Below are 21,853 nucleotides of genomic sequence, written 5' to 3' on the forward strand. Positions count from 1 at the left end.
ACATCTTTGGCCAATCAATCAATTTACTTCCAGAGAAAAAGGAAAACCAGCAATAATGCAGACCTCAAGGCAGTTACTTGACTGCCAGAGTTGGGGACAACTCCAATTAAATTCACTCAAAGAATTGGCCCCAATCTGAATTTAAATGGAATTGATCCCAACCCCTGTTTACTACCCCTGTACTAAAGGATCCATTCTTAACATTCAGGGTGCCAGGCTGGTTCTGCATTCAACAACCCCACTTCCTGGTCTTGCCAAACAAGCCAATGAGAAAGGAGTTGGCCGAAGCAGAAAGAGCCTGGCACATACAGTGGGGGAAAAAAGTATTTAGTCAGCCACCAATTGTGCAAGTTCTCCCACTTAAAAAGATGAGAGAGGCCTGTAATTTTCATCATAGGTACACGTCAACTATGACAGACAAATTGAGAGAAAAAAATCCAGAAAATCACATTGTAGGATTTTTAATGAATTTATTTGCAAATTATGGTGGAAAATAAGTATTTGGTCACCTACAAACAAGCAAGATTTCTGGCTCTCACAGACCTGTAACTTCTTCTTTAAGAGGCTCCTCTGTCCTCCACTCGTTACCTGTATTAATGGCACCTGTTTGAACTTGTTATCAGTATAAAAGACACCTGTCCACAACCTCAAACAGTCACACTCCAAACTCCACTATGGCCAAGACCAAAGAGCTGTCAAAGGACACCAGAAACAAAATTGTAGACCTGCACCAGGCTGGGAAGACTGAATCTGCAATAGGTAAGCAGCTTGGTTTGAAGAAATCAACTGTGGGAGCAATTATTAGGAAATGGAAGACATACTGGAAGACATACTGTTGCTGGTATTTTGGCCCATTCCTCCATGCAGATCTCCTCTAGAGCAGTGATGTTTTGGGGCTGTCACTGGGCAACACGGACTTTCAACTCCCTCCAAAGATTTTCTATGGGGTTGAGATCTCTGATAATCTCCCTCGATCTGGGGCTCCACGCAAGATCTCACCCCGTGGGGTCAAAATGATCACAAGAACGGTGAGCAAAAATCCCAGAACCACACGGGGGGACCTAGTGAATGACCTGCAGAGAGCTGGGACCAAAGTAACAAAGCCTACCATCAGTAACACACTACGCCGCCAGGGACTCAAATCCTGCAGTGCCAGATGTCCAGGCCCGTCTGAAGTTTGCTAGAGTGCATTTGGATGATCCAGAAGAGGATTGGGAGAATGTCATATGGTCAGATGAAACCAAAATAGAACTTTTTGGTAAAAACTCAACTCGTCGTGTTTGGAGGACAAAGAATGCTGAGTTGCATCCAAAGAACACCATACCTACTGTGAAGCATGGGGGTGGAAACATAATGATTTGGGGCTGTTTTTCTGCAAAGGGACCAGGACGACTGATCCGTGTAAAGGAAAGAATGAATGGGGTCATGTATCGTGAGATTTTGAGTGAAAACCTCCTTCCATCAGCAAGGGCATTGAAGATGAAACGTGGCTGGGTCTTTCAGCATGACAATGATCCCAAACACACTGCCCGGGCAATGAAGGAGTGGCTTCGTAAGAAGCATTTCAAGGTCCTGGAGTGGCCTAGCCAGTCTCCAGATCTCAACCCCATAGAAAATCTTTGGAGGGAGTTGAAAGTCCGTGTTGCCCAGTGACAGCCCCAAAACATCACTGCTCTAGAGGAGATCTGCATGGAGGAATGGGCCAAAATACCAGCAACAGTGTGTGAAAACCTTTGACCTGTGTCATTGCCAACAAAGGGTATATAACAAAGTATTGAGAAACTTTTGTTATTGACCAAATACTTATTTTCCACCATAATTTGCAAATAAATTCATAAAAAATCCTACAATGTGATTTTCTGGATTTTTTTTCTCATTTTGTCTGTCATAGTTGACGTGTACCTATGATGAAAATGTGTGTCAAGGCACAGATTGTGTCAAGGCACAGATCTGGGGAAGGGTACCAAAAAATGTCTGCAGCATTGAAGGTCCTCAAGAACACAGTGGCCTCCATCATTCTTAAATAGAAGAAGTTTGGAACCACCAAGACTCTTCCTAGAGCTGGCCTCCTGGCCAAACTGAGCAATAGGGGGAGATGGGCCGTGGTCAGGGAGGTGGCCAAAAACCCGATGGTCACTCTGACAGAGCTCCAGAGTTCCTCTGTAGAGATGGGAGAACCTTCCAGAAGGACAACCATCTCTGCAGCACTCCACCAATCAGGCCTTAATCGCAGTGGCCAGACGGAAGCCATTCCTCAGTAAAAGGCACATGACGGCCCACTTGGAGTTTGCCAAGAGGCACCTAAAGGACTCTGACCATGAGAAACAAGATTCTCTGGTCTGATGAAACCAAGATTGAACTCTTTTGGCCTGAATGCCAAACGTCATGTCTGGAGGAAACCTGGCACCATCCCTATGGTGAAGCATGGTGGTGGCAGCATCATGCTGTGGGGATGTTTTTCAGTGGCAGGGACTTGGAGACTAGTCAGGAATGAGGGAAAGATGAACGGAGCAAAGTACAGAGAGATCATTGATGCAAACCTGCTCCAGAGCGCTCAGGACCTCAGACTGGGGTGAAGGTTCACCTTCCAACATGACAACAACCCTAAGCACACAGCCAAGATAACGCAGGAGTGGCTTCGGGACAAGTCTCTCAATGTCCTTGAGTGGCCCAGCCAGAGCCCGGACTTGAACCCGATCGAACATCTCTGGAGAGACCTGAAAATAGCTGTGCAGCAATGCTCCCCATCCAACCTGAGGATCTGCAGAGAAAAATGGGAGAAACTCCCCAAATACATGTGTGCCAAGCTTGTAGCATCATACCGAAGAAGAATCTAGGCTGTAATCGCTGCCAAAGGTGCTTCAACAAAGTACTGAGTAAAGCGTCTGAATACTTATGTAAATGTAACATTTTATTTTTTTGTCTTTAATACATTTGCACAACAACAAAAAAAACAGTTTTTGCTTTGTCATTTTGGGGTAGTGTGTGTAGATTGATGAGGGGGAAAAAAACAATTTAATACATTTTAGAGGAAAGCTGTAACGTAACAAAATGTAGAAAAAGTCAAGGGGTCTGAATACTTTCCGAATGCACTAGGTTGACATATTATATAGCCTAGGTTGACATATTATAATATTGTATAAATATATAGCCTAGGTTGACATATATTATTATATTATATAAATATATAGCGTAGTTTGACATATTGCTTTTATAGTCCCTATCCATCCATTAATCCTATACAGATCTAAGTTCATAGGCATAAGGTGCAGGGGTTGATTTGTAATGTGGCCCTGATCCCTGTTATCAAATTCCCCTTCGTTTGGAGGGGAAACTGGGCCTGTAGAGTGTAATTTATGCCGTGTGTTTGTCCTTCTCCCTCCTAGCAAATCATGAAGGACCGGTGGATAAACGCCGGCTGTGAGGAGGATGAGATGAAGCCCTTTGTGGAACCAGAAACGGACATCACGGACCAGAAGAGAATAGGTACACTGACTCAAACACTCCTCTGTGTATCAGCCGCTCCCATTTCTCTCCCTAACCCTTCAATGATCTTAACGGTCTGGATAGGTAGAAATAAACAGTGTAGTGGTCGAGCTTCCACCTTATTGGTTTGCAAACATCAACAGGAAGGGTTAGGGAGCGAATTGGGGACTTGCTTTACATCTATGCACCTATATACTGTATCCATACTTATGAATATAGATAATGACTTTATTAAACCAGGGATGGTCAGCCCTCCTCATGGAGAATTGCTGAGTATACAGGCTTTTGTTCCAGCCCTGCTCTAACACACCTGATTCTACTAATCAAGGTCCTGAGGAGCTGTGACCAACGTGAGCCTGGCAGAGCTTGGTTGTTTTCAGACACCCACGGGCAACCCAAGGCCTAGCACTCCACTCAGACACACACACGTACACAGTCATTAAAAAGCACGCTTGACCACGCATGAACACAACCACACTCCGTAACACACTGTCATTAAAAAGCACGCTTGACCACGCATGAACACAACCACACTCCGTAACACGCTGTCATTAAAAAGCACGCTTGACCACGCATGAACACAACCACACTCCGTAACACGCTGTCATTAAAAAAGCACGCTTGACCACGCATGAACACAACCACACTCCGTAACACGCTGTCATTAAAAAGCACGCTTGACCACGCATGAACACAACCACACTCCGTAACACACTGTCATTAAAAAGCACGCTTGACCACGCATGAACACAACCACACTCCGTAACACGCTGTCATTAAAAAGCACGCTTGACCACGCATGAACACAACCACACTCCGTAACACACTGTCATTAAAAAGCACGCTTGACCACACATGAACACAACCACACTCCGTAACACGCTGTCATTAAAAAGCACACTTGACCACGCATGAACATTAAAATGTACATGTGCATGCGCACACACAAACACACACACAAACACAAACACACACACACTCACAGATCCAGGAGTCGATACAGTCTGGCAGACCTTGTTCTTTCCACTCCACCCTGCTCCCCCTCACACCCTGTGCTTGCCACCTACCATGTCTGTCGATGCCAGCATTGATCTGCTCCTACCATGCCCTCTGTTTGTCGATGCCAGCATTGATCTGCTCCTACCATGCACCCTGTTTGTCGATGCCAGCATTGATCTGCTCCTACCATGCCCTCTGTTTGTCGATGCCAGCATTGATCTGCTCCTACCATGCACCCTGTTTGTCGATGCCAGCATTGATCTGCTCCTACCATGCCCTCTGTTTGTCAATGCCAGCATTGATCTGCTCCTACTATGCCCTCTGTCTGTCGATGCCAGCACTGATCTGCTCCTACCATGCCCTCTGTTTGTCGATGCCAGCATTGATCTGCTCCTACCATGCCCTCTGTCTCACTCAGCACTGATGAGAGAGAGACTGGGGGAGAGAGACAAGTGTTATCAGTGTCAGAAAGGATATTCCACAACCACAACAACAATAAGACCCTGTTTGGTTGACTTCCCCTCTACTTTTTACTGCCTTCGTTTTAGGTTTTGTTTTGTGTTGAGTGGTGCTTCTTTCACCAGCCATCAGTGCTCTCTCTCGCTCTGTGTCTCTCTGATGTATGCATGAGTGTTGTTGCTGTACATCCAATTTCCCCTTGTGGGATTAAAAAAGTTTATTCAATTCAATTCAAACACATTGCCCTCACTGCCTAGTATTTTGGTACCCCTCACCAAATAGGAAATGGGGATAGATGTTCACACAGTCCCAACCAATGGTTGTTGTTTTTTTCTTGCATATTATTTTCATTATTGGATAGAGACCATGAGGGAGACACAGGAAAGTTGAAAGAGGGTTTGTGTCAAAAGGGCGTGGGCTGGATTGGAACTCTGACACTGACACGGTACATGTGCTCTGAAGGCAGCAGCCCTAACCACTAGACCACACCAGGCTGCAGCCTATTGGGTGTTTTGATGCTAACAGCTGTCCCGTCCCACTCCTGTTCTCCTGCAGACATCATGGTGGGGATGGGTTACACTCGGGAGGAAGTGACTGAGTCTCTAACCAGGATGAAGTACGACGAGATCACCGCCACCTACCTGCTACTGGGCAGGAAGTCCACTGAGGTAAGGACAGACAAGGCCATAGATGACCATGTTCGAAAGCACTGGCTCTTAACATGTATTAGTTCTTGGTCTTGGTTTCTGTCTGACATTTTTAGCAAGTGCACAAGTCCAATGATGTGCAAAATGCTATACCTGAAGTGATACAGTCTGTTTGGATGACGATGTCACTTTTTTTTGCGCTGTCAAAATGTCACTTTTTTTTTTTTTTTACCAAAAGGTGAAATATATATGTATACAGTATCAGTGAAAAGTTTGGACACACCTACTCATTCAAGGGTTTTTCTTTATTTTTACTATGTTCTACATTGTAGAATAATAGTGAAGACATCAAAACTATGAAATAACACATATGGAATCATGTAGTAACCAAAAAAGTGTTAAACAAATCTAAATATATTTTATATTTGAGATTCTTCAAAGTAGCCACCCTTTGCCTTGATGACAGCTTTGCACACTCTTGGCATTATTTTACATTTACATTTTAGTCATTTAGCAGACGCTCTTATCCAGAGCGACTTACATATTATTATTATATTTTTTTATACTGGCCCCCTGTGGGAAACGAACCCACAACCCTGGCGTTGCAAACGCCATGCTCTATCAACTGAGCTACATCCCTGCCGGCCATTCCCTCCCCTATCCTGGACGACGCTGGGCCAATTGCGCGCCGCCCATGAGTCTCCCGGTCGCGGCCGGCTGCGACAGAGCCTGGATTCGAACCAGGATCTAGTGGCACAGTTTTGCACTGCGATGCAGTGCCTTAGACCACTGCGCCACTCAGGAGCTATTATCTCAACCAGCTTCACCTGGAATGCTTTTCCAACAGTCTTGAAGGAGTTCCCACAAATGCTGAGTACTTGTTGGCTGCTTTTCCTTCCCTCTGCGGTCCAACTCATCCCAAACCATCTCAATTGGGTTGAGGTCGGGTGATTGTGGAGGCCAGGTAATCTGAAGCAGCACTCCATCACTCTCCTTCTTGGTCAAATAGCCCTTACACAGCCTGGAGATGTGTTGGGTCATTGTCCTGTTGAAAAACAAATGATAGTCCCACTAAGCACAAACCATATGGAATGGCATATCGCTACAGAATGCTGTGGTAGCCATGCTGGTTAAGTGTGCCTTGAATTGTAAATAAATCACAGACAGTGTCACCAGTTAATTGAAATGAATTTCAGGTGAGTACCTCAAGTTGGTTGAGAGAATGCCAAGAGTGTGCAAAGCTGTCATCAAGGCAAAGGGTGGCTATTTGAAGAATCTCAAATATAAAATATATTTTGATTGAACACTTTTTTGGTTACTACGTGATTCCATATGTGTTATTTCATAGTTTTTATGTCTTCACTATTATTCTACAATGTAGAAAATAGTAAAAAAATAAAGAAAAACCCTGGAATGAGTAGGTGTGTCCAAACTTTTGACTGGTACTGTATATATATTATTAACCCATCCTCTTCAGAGGACACAAATATATTTTTCTGTTTTTACAGCTTTTTTGCTACATACATTTTACACATCACACTTTACATCACATAACAATACATTACCGAACATGAGCTCTTAATCCCACCCCTCATTCACTCTTAGCCCTTCCTGACTATCATCTTAGACCGCCCTGTGCTGTGATGTTTTACATGAATTTTGAACCTTTGTAATCGATTGTGAGCTAAAGATGAAAACCTTTCCTACGAGTATTATTATAAATCGCCCAACACTGCTATTTGTAAGGTAAATTTTAAGTGAATGTTGTGATATTAATTTTTTTACCATTCCTGAACCTGTGACCAGAAACAAGCTACAAAAAAAAAGGTACATAGGGGCAATACCAGAATAAATGATCTAGTGATTCAGTCTCTTCGCAGCAAAATCTACAGAGCTGAGGTTGTTGTATGCCCAATATTTATAGCATTCTGTTGGTGGCAAGAATTTTGTATAGTAATTTAAATTGAAAAACTCTGTGTTGAATCAAGTGTTGTTGTTTTTTTGTATCAGTTCATATACAGTGAGGGGGGAAAAATTATTTGATCCCCTGCTGATTTTGTACGTTTGCCCACTGACAAAGAAATGATCAGTATATAATTTTAATGGTAGGTTTATTTGAACAGTGAGAGACAGACTTTTTTCCCTCACTGTACCATGTGCCATGGAATCGGTACATTGAAAATTAGTCGGAAATGAGAAGTTGTATGTCTTCTTCACCATCCGCCCATTTTATTGGTAAACTACAAGGTAAACACTGTCTTTTAAAGGTCCAATACGTAATATGGTACACTTGTCATAATTAGGTTTTAGTCCGGAGAGGCTAGAAAAGTGATCAAGGTCTTCAATGAGACCGTTCAGGGATCCAGATTGTGGAGTCATCGGCATACATTGACACTTTTGTTTTTAACCGCTGGATTTCTAACCCATTGATGTTCTTGTTGGATCTGATTTTAATAGCTAGCATTTCAATGGCCATAATAAATAGATATGGAGACAACGGACAGCCTTGTTTTACTCCTCTTAAAAGCTCAATAGTTTCTGAGAAGTAACCATTATTTACTATTTTACACCTGGTGTTACTGTACATAACTTTAACCCATTGTATAAGAGATTCGCCAAAATTAAATTAGTCCAGGCATTTATGTATAAATTGTAGTCGTACTTTATCAAACGCCTTTTCAAAATCTGCTATGAAGACCAGGCCTGGTATCTTTGTTTAATTGTCGCATATTATCTCCAATATATCGTCCATGTAAAAAACCTGTCTGATCAGGATTAACAATATCTGGTAAACCCTTTTTTATTCTATGTCCTATGCATTTCACCAGGATTTTCGCATCACAAATTGAAGTGTAAGAGGCCTCCAGTTTTTTAAATGAACTGGTTCATTATATTTACCACCTGGGTCCTGTTTCAGTAGTAATGAAATCAGACCCTCTTGTTGAGTACCTGAAAATCTACCATTTTTATAGGAGTAGTTAAAACATGCTAATAATGGATCTTTGAGTACAAATAATGGATCTTTGAGTACAAAAGGTCTGATATACCTCTACTGGTATACCATCAAGACCTGGTGTTTTTACAGACTGAAAGGATTTTAATTGCCTCAAGAAGTTCCTCTGTAAGTTGGCCTTCACACAGGTCTTTCTGTACATTTGTTAACTTTACATTATTATTATTATTAGGAAAGAAATCCTTACAGTTAACATCATTCAGTGGAGATGGAGGAGACTGAAAAGAAAACATATGCTTAAAATATAATTTGGTGAATCATGGATGACTCTGTCATTTGTAACGAGTTTCTGTAAATGATTTTTGGTAGCATTACTATGTTGAAGATTCAAGAAAAATGTAGTGCATTTTTCACAATTTTTCCATCCAACACAATGGGTGTTTCTCAATAAGTGTACTACATACCACCATACAATCTGTGCTCTTTTGTGACGAAAAGTTACTCAGTGGGTGTTTCTCAAAATGCATACTACCGTGCTTCGAGTACGCAAACTGGAGCATGCAATGGTCGGAGTACGAGTCCAAATCAAAGTATGCAAAACGGAGTATGTAACACGTACTCTGTCTGTACACATTTCGAAAGCATGCATCGATGCAAGCTTCAACTAAATTCCCAGGATTGTTGATGTAATATGACGCAACCATGTAAAAAATGATGAAAAATATCTTAAACAATGGCGGACGTTTTAGAGCTGAAGCAAGAAAAAATGTACTCTGACTTCTGAATGAACTGTTGCAATTTACATCTCATAGTGTTGCCTGACTAGAATATTTTATCTTGATACGGTAATAAATACATACAATGTTCATTTTGGAATGTTTACCTGCCCACAATACAGTTACATTTTAGTCATTTAGCAGACGCTCTTATCCAGAGCGACTTACAGGAGCATTTAGGGTTAAGTGCCTTGCTTAAGGGCACATCGACAGATTTTTCACCTAGTCGGCCCGGGGATTAGAACCAGCGACCTTTCGGTTACTGGCACAACGCTCTTACCCACTAAGCTACCTGCCACCCAATACCCACTGTAGTGTGCGTGACAAAGAATTAGTAGCTAGCTAGCTACCCATAAAGATTTCGTAGCTAACATTGGCCAATCTACCTTGCATAACAACATTAGTTTTAGGTCGTTTTGTACATATAAAACTAGCTTGCTTCTCATTATGTAAATTATTATGCATTCTCCATACACAAGAACGTCCTCAGAGAATGAACTCGGAGCATGAGAGTTTGAAGCACGGTAGTACGCATATTGAGAAACACCCACTGAGTGACTTTGTCACAAAAGAGGACAGATCTGCGCAAAAAATAAAACTCATTCTAATCTGCAGTGTGATTTTAATTTTAAACTTTTCTTCTCTCTCCCAGTTGGATGCCAGTGACTCAAGCTCTAGCAGTAACCTGTCTCTGGCGAAGGCGCGGCCCGCCAGCGAACACAACAACAACGGCCAGTCTCCGTCCCACCTCAAGGCCCAGCGGTCCATCTCCGGCACCCAGAAACAGAGACGCTACAGTGACCAGGGTGAGAGAGAGGGAGGAAGGGGGGATGTAAGGGGGACAGGAGGAAGGGGGGCGAGGGAAGAAGAACACATGAAAGGGGAAGATAAGGGACACAGGAGAAGGAGGGGAGACGCAGGGGAGGAGGACACAGAGGAGGAGGGGAGAAAGAGGAGGAGAGACACTGAGGAGTAGGAATAGGAGGGGAGACAGGGGAGAAAGGGGAGGAGTAGGAGGAGGAGGGGAGACACGGAGGAGGAGGGGAGACGGGAGAAAGAGGAGGAGAGACTGAGGGGTAGGAGGAGGGGAGACAGAGGGGGAGACAGGAGGAGGAGGAGGAGGGGAGACACTGAGGGGAGACAGAGAGGAGGAGGAGGGGAGACGGAGAGGAGGAGGAGGAGGGGAGACAGAGGAGGAGGAGGAGGGAAGACGGGAGAAAGAGGAGGGGAGACACTGAGGAGGAGGGGAGACAGAGAGGAGGAGGAGTAAGGGGGGCATGAAGGAGGGAAAAGGGGATTAGGGTTAATATAGGAAGAGAGATGTGAACCTCCAATGCACCACAGTTCCCATTGTAACTCCACACTCATCCCTGTGTGTCCCTCCCTCCATCCATCCAGCCGGTCCGTCCATTCCCTCGGTGGGCTACCCCAAGAGGAGCCAGACCACCACGGCTGACAACGGCGACCACAAAGAGGACGGGGGTGCCCAACCACGGAAGTCTGTTTCATCGGGCGAGCACGGTGGCGGCGGTGCCCCTGCTAGTCCCCTATTGGGTAACGCCAACAACCCCAACAAGGCCGACATCCCCGACCGCAAGAAGGGCTCCACCACACCCAGTGTGAGTACACGGAATATATATATACACACGCATGCACACACCAACCACTCACTCACACACACTCACAAACTCACTCTGTCACTCACAGGGTAGAGTTTTGTGGGCTTGATGTCGATGGCTGTGTCTGAAATCTGTCTTACTTTCTACTTACTAAAACTATACACTGTGTACTAATCATACTACATACTATGTAGAACGTACTGTTTAGTAAAAATGTATGCAGTAAGTAACAAATATCCACATAATAGGCTCACCCACACTGAGAATACGTCATCTAATGCGCAATTGCGTTGTTTCCCGACATTCGTTTGTTTTGGTAGCGCATCCCCTTGTCTGATTATCAGCTGTTGTCAAACACACGTGGAAAATACGCTTCTCTTCCTCAATAGTGTGCAGCGAATTCTACTATTTGAAAAGCTAAAATGAGTACGACATCCTGGCATTTAAAGCATACTACATTTTCCAAATTTCACATACCCAATCAGCGTATTATTTTGAACGCAAGTATGGATATTCGACCACACACTCACTCACAGGGTAGCGTTGTTTGGGCTTGATGATCAATGTAGTGTTTACAGCATTTGTACTGTGTTTAGTGCAGTATCTTCTCTCATCGTTTCTTTCTTCTGTTTATTTATGTCTTTCTGTTTCTCTCTGTCTCGGTCTTCACTAGCTGTCTGTCACTATCGTTGACAGGGTAGCAGTTATTCATTCCTTTCTCTCTCTTTCACTCTCTCTCCCTCTCTCTCTGCCCCTCCTTCCCTAACCCTCTTTCATTCCTTTCCCCACCCTCTTTGTCTCTCCCTCCAGACTAACTCCACGTCAGGGGGCATGAGGAGGAGGAACACGTATGTGTGCAGCGAGAGGAATGCCTCGGAACGCCACTCTGTCATCCAGAACGGAAAAGAAAACAGGTGAGAGCTATGAGGTGCCAAGGCTCTATCTGTCCCATTGTCCCTCCTGGCCTTCCAAACACAGGCACACAGATCCAGGTGCATACACACACACACACACACACACACACACACACACACACAACACATTTGTTGTCTTCGTCTCACACACTCTCTCTTCTTACAAATGCATATGTTAGATAAAAAACACATTTTGAAGGGCACAACCTATTTATTTTATTTTTTATTTTATTTAACCTTTATTTAACTAGGCAAGTCAGTTAAGAACAAATTATTATTTACAAACCCTCCCCTAACCCGGACGACACTGGGCCAATTGTGCGCCGCCCTATGTGGGTCCAGTGTGTCTGGGATGATGGTGTTGATGTGAGCCATGACCAGCCTTTCAAAGCATTTCATAGCCACAGATGTGAGTGCTACGGGGCGATAGTCATTTAGGCAGGTTACCTTGGCGTTCTTGGGCACAGGGACTATGGTGGTCTGCTTGAAACATGTGAGTATTACAGACTGGGTCAGGGAGAGGTTGAACATGCCAGTGAAGACACTTGCCAGTTGGTCAGCGCATGCTCTGAGTACGCGTCCTGGTAATCCATCTGGCCCTGCGGCCTTGTGAATGGCCAAGGAGAGCGTGATCACACAGTCTTCCGGAAAAGCTGGTGCGCTCAAGCATGGTTCAGTGTTGCTAGCCCCGAAGTGAGCATAGAAGGCATTTAGCTCGTCTGGTAGGCTCGCGTCACTGGGCAGCTTGCGGCTGGGTTTCCCTTTGTAATCCATGATAGTTAGCAAGCCTTTTATTTCAGCTCATGAACCATGAAACCAACACTTTACACGTTGTGTTTATATTTTTGTTCAGTATAGTATGGTCTACAGCTTATTATGAGGTATTCAAACTCAGGCTAGCAGAACCTTGAAACGTCCTTAATGTTAGAGATCGCGCACCAACTGTTGTTAAGACACAAAAAAGCAAGTTTTATATTTTCCATGTCATTGTTCAGCCACGACTAATAATAGGATATGATATTACAGTTCTTCAGGTCACGTTGATAGGATAGTCTCGAATGAAGCTTGTCCAGTTTACTCTCCAGTGATTGCAGGTTTGCCAATAGAACAGAGAGTAAAGGCAGTTTACTTGTTGAAGTGTTCTGATAACAAATAAAATAGACTATGCCAAGAGAATCTTGAGGATGAAAACTACTTGGAATGTTGGTGTTCAGTATGTGTTTGAATCTATACATATGGTTCCGAGAGGGTTTAAAACTGAGACGTAGGCTTTTGACCGTTCTTTGACCTCGGTCGGTCAGCAGCGGTCAAAGCCTTTCATCTCTCTCTCTTGAGTTGTGTTCATTAGGCACCAAACAGAATACGATGTAGTTAAACAGGGAGGTAGTTAAACTAGTACACTAACAAACGCTCATTTTGTTTTACAAGATTACTTGTGTTACCATGGCAATTAAAGTTGAGTGCTCAGATTTGTCAGCAAGATGAGTTTTTGAATGAGTCATTCATATCGCCAATGAGTCATTCACGGCATTCACAAAGGACTTTTTTATTTTTTTTATTTTAGCAGACGCTCTTATCCAGAGCGACTTACATTTAGTGAGTGCATACATTTTTCATACTGCTGATCCAATTCCCCTCAATTATACACTACCGTGGGGTCACTTAGATATGTCCTTGTTTTCGAAAGAAAAACGATTTTTTTGTCCATTAAAATAACATCAAATTGATCAGAAATACAGTGTATACATTGTTAATATTGTAAATGGCTATTGTACCTGGAAACGGCTGATTTGTAATGGAATATCTACATAGGCGTACAGAGGCCCATTATCAGCAACCATCAGTCCTGTCTTCCAATGGCACGTTGTGTTTGCTAATCCAAGTTTGTAATTTTAAAAGGCTAATTGATCATTAGAAAACCCTTTTGCAATTATGTTAGCACAGCTGAAAACTGTTGTGCTGATTAAAGAAGCAATAAAACTGGCCTTCTTGAGACTAGTTGAGTATCTGGAGCATCAGCAATTGTGGGTTTGATTACAGGCTCAAAATGTCCAGAAACAAATAACTTTCTTCTGAAATTGGCAGCTTCATTAAATAGTACCCGCAAAAAACACCAGTCTCAACGTCAACAGTGAAGAGGCGACTCTGGGATACTGACCTTCTAGGCAGAGTTGCAAAGAAAAAGCCATATCTCAGACTGCCCATCTTAATCTTTTCTTTTTATTGGCCAGTCTGATATGGCTTTTTCTTTGCAACTCTGCCTAGAAGGTCAGTATCCCGGAGTCACCTCTTCACTGTTGACGTTGAGACTGGTGTTTTGCGGGTACTATTTAATGTAGCTGCCAGTTGAGGACCTGTGAGGCGCCTGTTTCTCAAACTAGACACTCTAATGTATTTGTCCTCTTGCTCAGTTGTGCACCAGGGCCTCCCACTCCTCTTTCTATTCTGGTTAGAGCCAGTTTGCGCTGTTCTGTGAAGGGAGTAGTACACAGCGTTGTACGAGATCTTCAGTTTCTTGGCAATTTCTCGCATGGAATAGCCTTCATTTCTCAGAACAGAATAGACTGACGAGTTTCAGAAGGAAGTTCTTTGTTTCTGGCCATAGTGTAAATATAACCGATATGTAGGACTGAGGGCGACACAGCAGATTGATAGACACTCATATGCAGTCCACAATCCACGCCCTTTGACCATCCAGTGCAACCCAATACAGAAACAGTCACCACTGCAAAGAATGCTCCCTTCAACTTCTGCTTGTCCAACAACCATTACCACACTGCTGCTACAGTACATTCATTCAAGAGAGCCTGGACAGAAAGCATACCTTCCTGTTCTGTCCTCTACCTTTATCTTATGAAGTTTGACTTATGCCCTCAATGCTTTATTAAAACCCACCTTTTTTTGCTCTGGCCCCGTGGCCTTTTTCCCTGCACTTCACCTCCTGTCCTCTGGGGGGCAGCATGAGTGAAATGTCGGCGGCCTGTGCCACTAACCCCTCTGCCTACGCCAAGGCCCTCACCGTCTCCTCCGCCTCGGTCCGTCTGCGCCACCAGAAGGCAGCGTCCCTGTCGGCTTCAGGCCACACCTGCCGCCAAACGCTGCCGCCTACCGATGGCGACTTCTTCAGGCCTAAGTAAGGGGCTTCCCACCCCACCTCCCAGGGGTTCGACCAGGGGGCCTCCTCTTCCCAGGGGCCACGTTATGTCTGTCTGCTCGTCTCTAACCTCATTTTCCATCCCCCTCTCTGTCCGCACTTTTTCTCTCTAACGCCCTCTGACCAATCGTAACATTTCCCTCCCCAACACTCATCCCGTGTATCTGCCCTCTTCTCATTCCGTTAGCTCCACCCCCAAAGCATCTCCACCAATGGCTGGTACCTCTGGTAAAGGTTTGTGTCTTAACACGGAGAAGGATTGCGTCCTCTCTCTTCCCACTAATTACCCCAATGTCTTTGGTCCAAAGTAGTGCTAGTCAAATCTCACCTGACAAACAAAATCCGTAATGTATCAAATATGAGTAGCCGCATTAATTTCATTGGCTCGAATGTCTTAAAGGCTCTGTTTAGGTTCCCTTTAACTCTGTAGTCAACTAAAGAATAAAAACAAGTGTTTCATCATGATGTGGTTAATAATAGCTAACCCAAAACCATCAGAGTTGACATCCGCTGCTCTTTCAGGTAAGAGATGTGAAATGGTATTGGTTCAGGTAGTTTTAGTGCTCGTTCGCAAGACAGGTTGATGGTATCCCCTCTTTTGAATGTGAATAACCTGGAACCTGGTCTTTTTTTGTAGCCATCTCTTTGGCTAGCGCAGAAAACAGACCGTGACCCAGGCTAAAATGTGTGGTCTTGACTCTTATGTTCCCCTTCCTCCACCCCCGTTTCCTCCCCAGCACGACGACGACGTCTGGCCAGCGAAACCCTGGTGGCGCCTCCACCCACAGCATCAGCAGCAGCGCCACGCCCCCCGACCGGCTGCGTTTCCCCCGCGGCACGGCCAGCCGCAGCACCTTCCACGGCGGCCAGCTGCGGGAGCGCCGCACGGCCACCTACAACGGCCCGCCGGCTTCACCCACACTCTCACATGACGCCACTCCCCTCTCGCAGTCCCGGAGCCGCGGCACCACCAACCTCTTCACCAAGCTCACCTCCAAGCTCACTCGCAGGTAAGCCGAAGCCTCACACGCTATCCCGAAACAATCGGAACAAACTACGGATTTGCAGTTTTCAGCACTGGGGTTTGAGGAATTCAAAATAATCTGTTGTTAGGTCTGTTCACTAGCCTGTCTAATAGAAATGTATCCATACCCTATTTCACTCATCATTCTCTAATAGTAATGGTGTCAACTCTGCCATGGTTCGTTTTTTTTTTAGGGTTTTTGGATAAACGCTGAAAATTTGGTCTGTCGTAAACACAGGCTTAGGAGATCTTATAAGTTTTGTTCTATGAGATAATCTTTATCAGCTAACATCACTTTTTGTGAATTTTGAAGCATTTATGTAATCATAAAAAGCACATAAAGCACATTTAAGGCTTCATAATACATAAAGGTCATGTTAACTGACTGATGTTATCTCATAAAACAAAACGTATAAGATCGGCCTCCCGAGTGGTTCAGCAGTCTAAGGCACTGCATCACAGTGCTTGAGGCTTTACTACAGCCCCGGATTCGATTCCAGGCTGTGTTGCAGCCGGCCGTGACCGGGAGACCCATGAGGCGGAGCACAATTGGCCCAGCGTCGTCCGGGTTTGGGAAGGGTTTGGCCGGCCGGGATTTCCATGTCCCATCGCACTCTAGCAACTCCTTGTGGCGGGCCGGGCGCCTACAAGCTGACTTTGGTTGCCAGTTGGACGGTGTTTCCTCCAACACATTGGTGTGGCTGGCTTCCGGGTCAAGAAGCAGTGTGGCTTGGCAGGGTCATGTTTCGGAGGACGCGTGGCTCTTGCCCTTTGCCTCTCCCAAGTCCGTAGGGGAGTTGCAGCGATGGGACAAGACTGTAACTACCAATTGGATATCACGAAATTGGGGAGAAAAAGGGGTAAAAGTAAAAATAAAAACGTATAAGATCTCCTATGCCTGTAACAGACCTTATTTTCGGCATTTATCCCAAAACCCTATTCTTTCCCCATAGGAATGACTGAATGAACCAGAGGTAACTCCTTTCCGTTTTTTTGGATTACAACCTGGCGAGCTCTATTTATGTGGATATAATATCATCCTTCACATCTTCATCGTAATAATTAGTCTTGATAAAATGTGATAGATTATTGTAGATATCGCCCAGTCATAATTTATGACTCGCTGAGTTGAATTCAAGTTGTTTTTCTGTCACCTCAGAAACCCCTTTCCAGTACCATACAGTCTCAGTTCAGTGCAGTCCCGCCATTCCCTCAAAGGTCTACCCTTGGATTTAGTGTCACTAAATGGACCTGCTCTGCTTTAACCCATTAATGTCAATATGTTTAATATCTCTCACTTCTCTTTGTAGTCCTCCTACACATTGTATATACATCCCCCCCCCAGACAAAACCTAACAATGCTGCTTTTCATTTGTACCAGAATTAGAATGAATAAAGGCAGCATCTCAGTTTTTGGGGGAATATCATTCTGTCCGACAGATAGTCATAGACTGAAATTCTTTTGATAAGTAAGAATAGTCTCCTCTCTCAGAATCAATCTTAGCTCCAGGTTGTTCTACATTTTAGCCAGAATTATATTTTGATTATGTCACAACGCTCTGTCATATGCAAAATGGCTTCATTACTTTTGGGGACTTTTATTCATTAGACTAATAAAGAACCTCAACTTTAATCTGAAAAGTAACATAACATTCAATTATTCTTTAATACATTCATTGAATGCTTTTTTTTCACAACTTTATCCTTTCATAGCTGCTGTTCAGGTTTTTCTTGGAGCAGATTTGAACACCTTAGCTCTATAATAATACTCTATCCTAGGGAAGCCGCTATTACCCATTGTCCAAGCTGTCTGTAATCTGCCAGTAACAGATGCTAGCAGCCAGGCTCAGACGAGAGATGTCGTTGAAACCATTCGTTGAACCATCTACTGATCCTTATTATGCTGCCCAAAGTATTGAAACAATTTTCTAATTTGATTCTTAAAAAATATAAAGAATTCTTAGTACAACTTTTGACTTGTTACATTTTTTTCTTTTTTTTATAGAAACAAATCATTCTGGTTTACCAAAAGGTAGGACGACCCCACCAATTGGCTCGGTGTGCAATTAATCAGAAACACTTAACTAATTGGTCAACTGTGTAATTAACTTTTTAACCCTGTGTGGACAAAGAGCCTGATTTAAAATGCTTGAACCTGACTGACCTCTTGGCTCCATGAGCCCTAATCACAGTACAATTGAGCATGTCTAAGACCTTTATGCTTTCTTCTTTGAGTTGAACTAGACAACAGACTCTACTAATCACCCATGCATGGCTCTCTACTGAGCTGGTCCTTGCACAATCACTAATGGAAAAGCTTGACAAATGTTTATTTTTATTGTTGACGGTAAGTCTTGTGTTGGTTTTACATGTGCATATGTCTGCACAACTACTGTACCATACAATGCCTTTACGACTGTACATAAAATGTATACAAGTTGGTAAAAGGTTGGTGGTAGCCATTTGCTAGTTTTGCAGCAGCTAGCATGATGGTATTCAGTCAGGAACCCTCACTTTTGGTGACAAGGCTTTTATTATTCGTATGAAGATTTTACCACACTTTATGGATCAATGACTTTAGGGGTACCCCAAGGGTCAGTCTAAGCCCAATGGAAATACATTTTTACAAAAAAAAAAGGTATTTTGTCATTTGCAATAAAGGTGTAGTACATTATTTATACTGAAAACAGCACTCTTTAGTAGAAGCGTTTTATGGGCTAGCCTTTTTTACCCTTCTTTCATCTCGGACACAAGGGACCCACTGTATCTTTAATTTCAGAGAGCTCTTCTTCACTTTTATCCTTGGACAAGGTAACAAACTTCTTGGTTGTGTAATTTAGGGTACCCTACTGGGCTCTAAATGTGGCTGCCGTTCGAGATGATGATTGAGAGGTGGTTCGTTGCAGGACGGAGTTCAGGTACCGAATCCCCCTGGCTGTAGAGAATTCCTCCCCATCATCCTCTCTCTCCTCGCATTGGTGTCCCTGAAAGCTATCATTGCCCAGCTATGGAACTTGTCCTTCAATTTCTCCTTGATTTGCTAGCTAGTGGCCCAGCCCTTATCCACCTGGCTAAGGAACTTGTTCCTTGATTTCTCCTTGACTTGCTAGATGATAGCCCAGCCCCTATCCTAGAACTGGTAGATGATAGCCCAGCCCCTATCCTATAACTAGTAGATGATAGCCCAGCCCCTATCCTAGAACTGGTAGATGATAGCCCAGCCCCTATCCTAGAACTAGTAGATGATAGCCCAGCCCCTATCCTAGAACTGGTAGATGATAGCCCAGCCCCTATCCTAGAACTAGTAGATGATAGCCCAGCCCCTATCCTATAACTGGTAGATGATAGCCCAGCCCCTATCCTAGAACTGGTAGATGATAGCCCAGTCCCAGTCCTAGAACTAGTAGATGATAGCCCAGCCCCTATCCTAGAACTGTAGATGATAGCCCAGCCCCTATCCTAGAACTGTAGATGATAGCCCAGCCCCTATCCTAGAACTAGTAGATGATAGCCCAGTCCCAATCCTAGAACTAGTAGATGATAGCCCAGTCCCAATCCTAGAACTAGTAGATGATAGCCCAACCCCTATCCTAGAACTGTAGATGATAGCCCAGCCCCTATCCTAGAACTGTAGATGATAGCCCAGCCCCTATCCTATAACTGGTAGATGATAGCCCAGCCCCTATCCTAGAACTAGTAGATGATAGCCCAGCCCCTATCCTATAACTGGTAGATGATAGCCCAGCCCCTATCCTATAACTAGTAGATGATAGCCCAGCCCCTATCCTAGAACTGGTCGATGATAGCCCAGTCCCAATCCTAGAACTAGTAGATGATAGCCCAGCCCCTATCCTAGAACTAGTAGATGATAGCCCAGTCCCAATCCTAGAACTAGTAGATGATAGCCCAGTCCCAATCCTAGAACTAGTAGATGATAGCCCAGCCCCTATCCTAGAACTGGTAGATGATAGCCCAGTCCCAATCCTAGAACTAGTAGATGATAGCCCAGCCCCTATCCTAGAACTGGTAGATGATAGCCCAGTCCCAATCCTAGAACTAGTAGATGATAGCCCAGTCCCAATCCTAGATTTAGTAGATGATAGCCCAGCCCCGGTCCTAGAACTAGTAGATGATAGCCCAGTCCCAATCCTAGAACTAGTAGATGATAGCCCAGCCCCAGTCCTAGAACTAGTAGATGATAGCCCAGCCCCAGTCCTAGAACTAGTAGATGATAGCCCAGCCCCTATCCTAGAACTGGTAGAGGATAGAACTGGCGAGAGGCTCTTTGGGCGTGTGACTTGCTTTGCATTTGCCCACTCACTTTTATATTATACTGTTCAGGGGGACTCCAGTCCATCCAGCCCATATGTAGCACATGGGGACGTTTGAAACGTACTCCTCAGCCTGAAGTGGACCCACTTACCCCTAGCAAATAGCTAGCTTTTCACGTGCCGCCGACTGGTAAGACTCTTCAGGAGGGCGGTCACGTGTGCTAGAAAGGCAGAGGTCACGAGCTCGTGCCGTTGGGCCAAATCGTGAGGAAGTGGCACTCCCTAAGAAAGCAGCGTGATGTCATCTTTACACAGAGATAGGGCTCCTTCTGTCTAAGCATCAAACAAACCCTCCTATATCTCTCTTTCTCTCTCTCTCCTTGTCTTTTCTCTCACAGCCAACTAGGTCCAGCACTCTCCATCCGCATGACTCCGACTGAATCCTCTTAGATGTGTTTGTTTCTTATGTGTATGTGTGTATGTGTCTTTGTGAGAGGGTTTGGCGTGTGTGTGGGTCTACGTAGAGCTGCACTTGATTGTGTGAATATGCCTTCAAGTAGTTTCTATTTATCTTTAATATGCCTTGCATCTTTTCATCTCAACACACATACTGCTGCCTGCACACCTCGACCAAACTCCTCTATAAAAGGACCAAGAATGTACATGGTAATGCATCTGGCTGGAGCTGCATGCCAACAGGAAGTTCAACACTGACCCACAGCATCTGACGGGGATCCTTTGTTTCATCACACCTTATAGAACTTCTCTGCTGTTAGTCCTATAGTTCTACTGGTGGTGGGACATTTCCGGCCACCAGACCTGTCAATAGGAATGGTCCTGGTGTAGATACAGGTTAACCTTCCTGTCAATAGGAATGGTACTGGTGTAGATACAGGTTAACCTTCCTGTCAATAGGAATGGTCCTGGTGTAGATACAGGTTAACCTTCCTGTCAATAGGAATGGTCCTGGTGTAGATACAGGTTAACCTTCCTGTCAATAGGAATGGTCCTGGTGTAGATACAGGTTAACCTTCCTGTCAATAAGAATGGTCCTGGTGTAGATACAGGTTAACCTTCCTGTCAATAGGAATGGTACTGGTGTAGATACAGGTTAACCTTCCTGTCAATAGGAATGGTCCTGGTGTAGATACAGGTTAACCTTCCTGTCAATAGGAATGGTCCTGGTGTAGATACAGGTTAACCTTCCTGTCAATAGGAATGGTACTGGTGTAGATACAGGTTAACCTTCCTGTCAATAGGAATGGTCCTGGTGTAGATACAGGTTAAGCTTCCTGTCAATAGGAATGGTACTGGTGTAGATACAGGTTAACCTTCCTGTCAATAGGAATGGTCCTGGTGTAGATACAGGTTAACCTTCCTGTCAATAAGAATGGTCCTAGTGTAGATACAGGTTAACATTCCTGTCAATAGGAATGGTACTGGTGTAGATACAGGTTAACCTTCCTGTCAATAAGAATGGTCCTAGTGTAGATACAGGTTAACATTCCTGTCAATAGGAATGGTCCTGGTGTAGATACAGGTTAACCTTCC

General features: G+C 44.2%; 1 protein-coding gene across 16 annotated transcripts in view; it reads left to right on the forward strand.

Annotated features, from left to right (window-relative positions):
* LOC121552405 (MAP/microtubule affinity-regulating kinase 3) overlaps nucleotides 1-21,853 on the forward strand; it is a 103,296-nt gene that overhangs the window by 76,620 nt on the left and 4,823 nt on the right. For 4 of the 16 annotated variants that reach the window (XM_041865308.2, XM_041865312.2, XM_041865310.2 and 1 more), the window contains exons 10-17: nucleotides 3,387-3,486; nucleotides 5,500-5,612; nucleotides 9,973-10,126; nucleotides 10,719-10,939; nucleotides 11,750-11,853; nucleotides 14,813-14,986; nucleotides 15,745-16,017; nucleotides 18,037-18,063. In XM_041865308.2, coding sequence (XP_041721242.1) covers nucleotides 3,387-3,486; nucleotides 5,500-5,612; nucleotides 9,973-10,126; nucleotides 10,719-10,939; nucleotides 11,750-11,853; nucleotides 14,813-14,986; nucleotides 15,745-16,017; nucleotides 18,037-18,063 — 1,166 coding nt within the window. Of the gene's footprint in view, nucleotides 1-3,386; nucleotides 3,487-5,499; nucleotides 5,613-9,972; nucleotides 10,127-10,718; nucleotides 10,940-11,749; nucleotides 11,854-14,812; nucleotides 14,987-15,744; nucleotides 16,018-18,036; nucleotides 18,064-18,871; nucleotides 21,565-21,853 lie in introns of those variants that run through there. The other 12 variants (XM_041865311.2, XM_041865313.2, XM_041865323.2 and 9 more) reach the window with 6 other exon arrangements.

The sequence above is a fragment of the Coregonus clupeaformis genome, chromosome 36, assembly GCF_020615455.1.
Source record: "Coregonus clupeaformis isolate EN_2021a chromosome 36, ASM2061545v1, whole genome shotgun sequence".
Classification (NCBI taxonomy): Eukaryota; Metazoa; Chordata; class Actinopteri; order Salmoniformes; family Salmonidae; genus Coregonus; species Coregonus clupeaformis.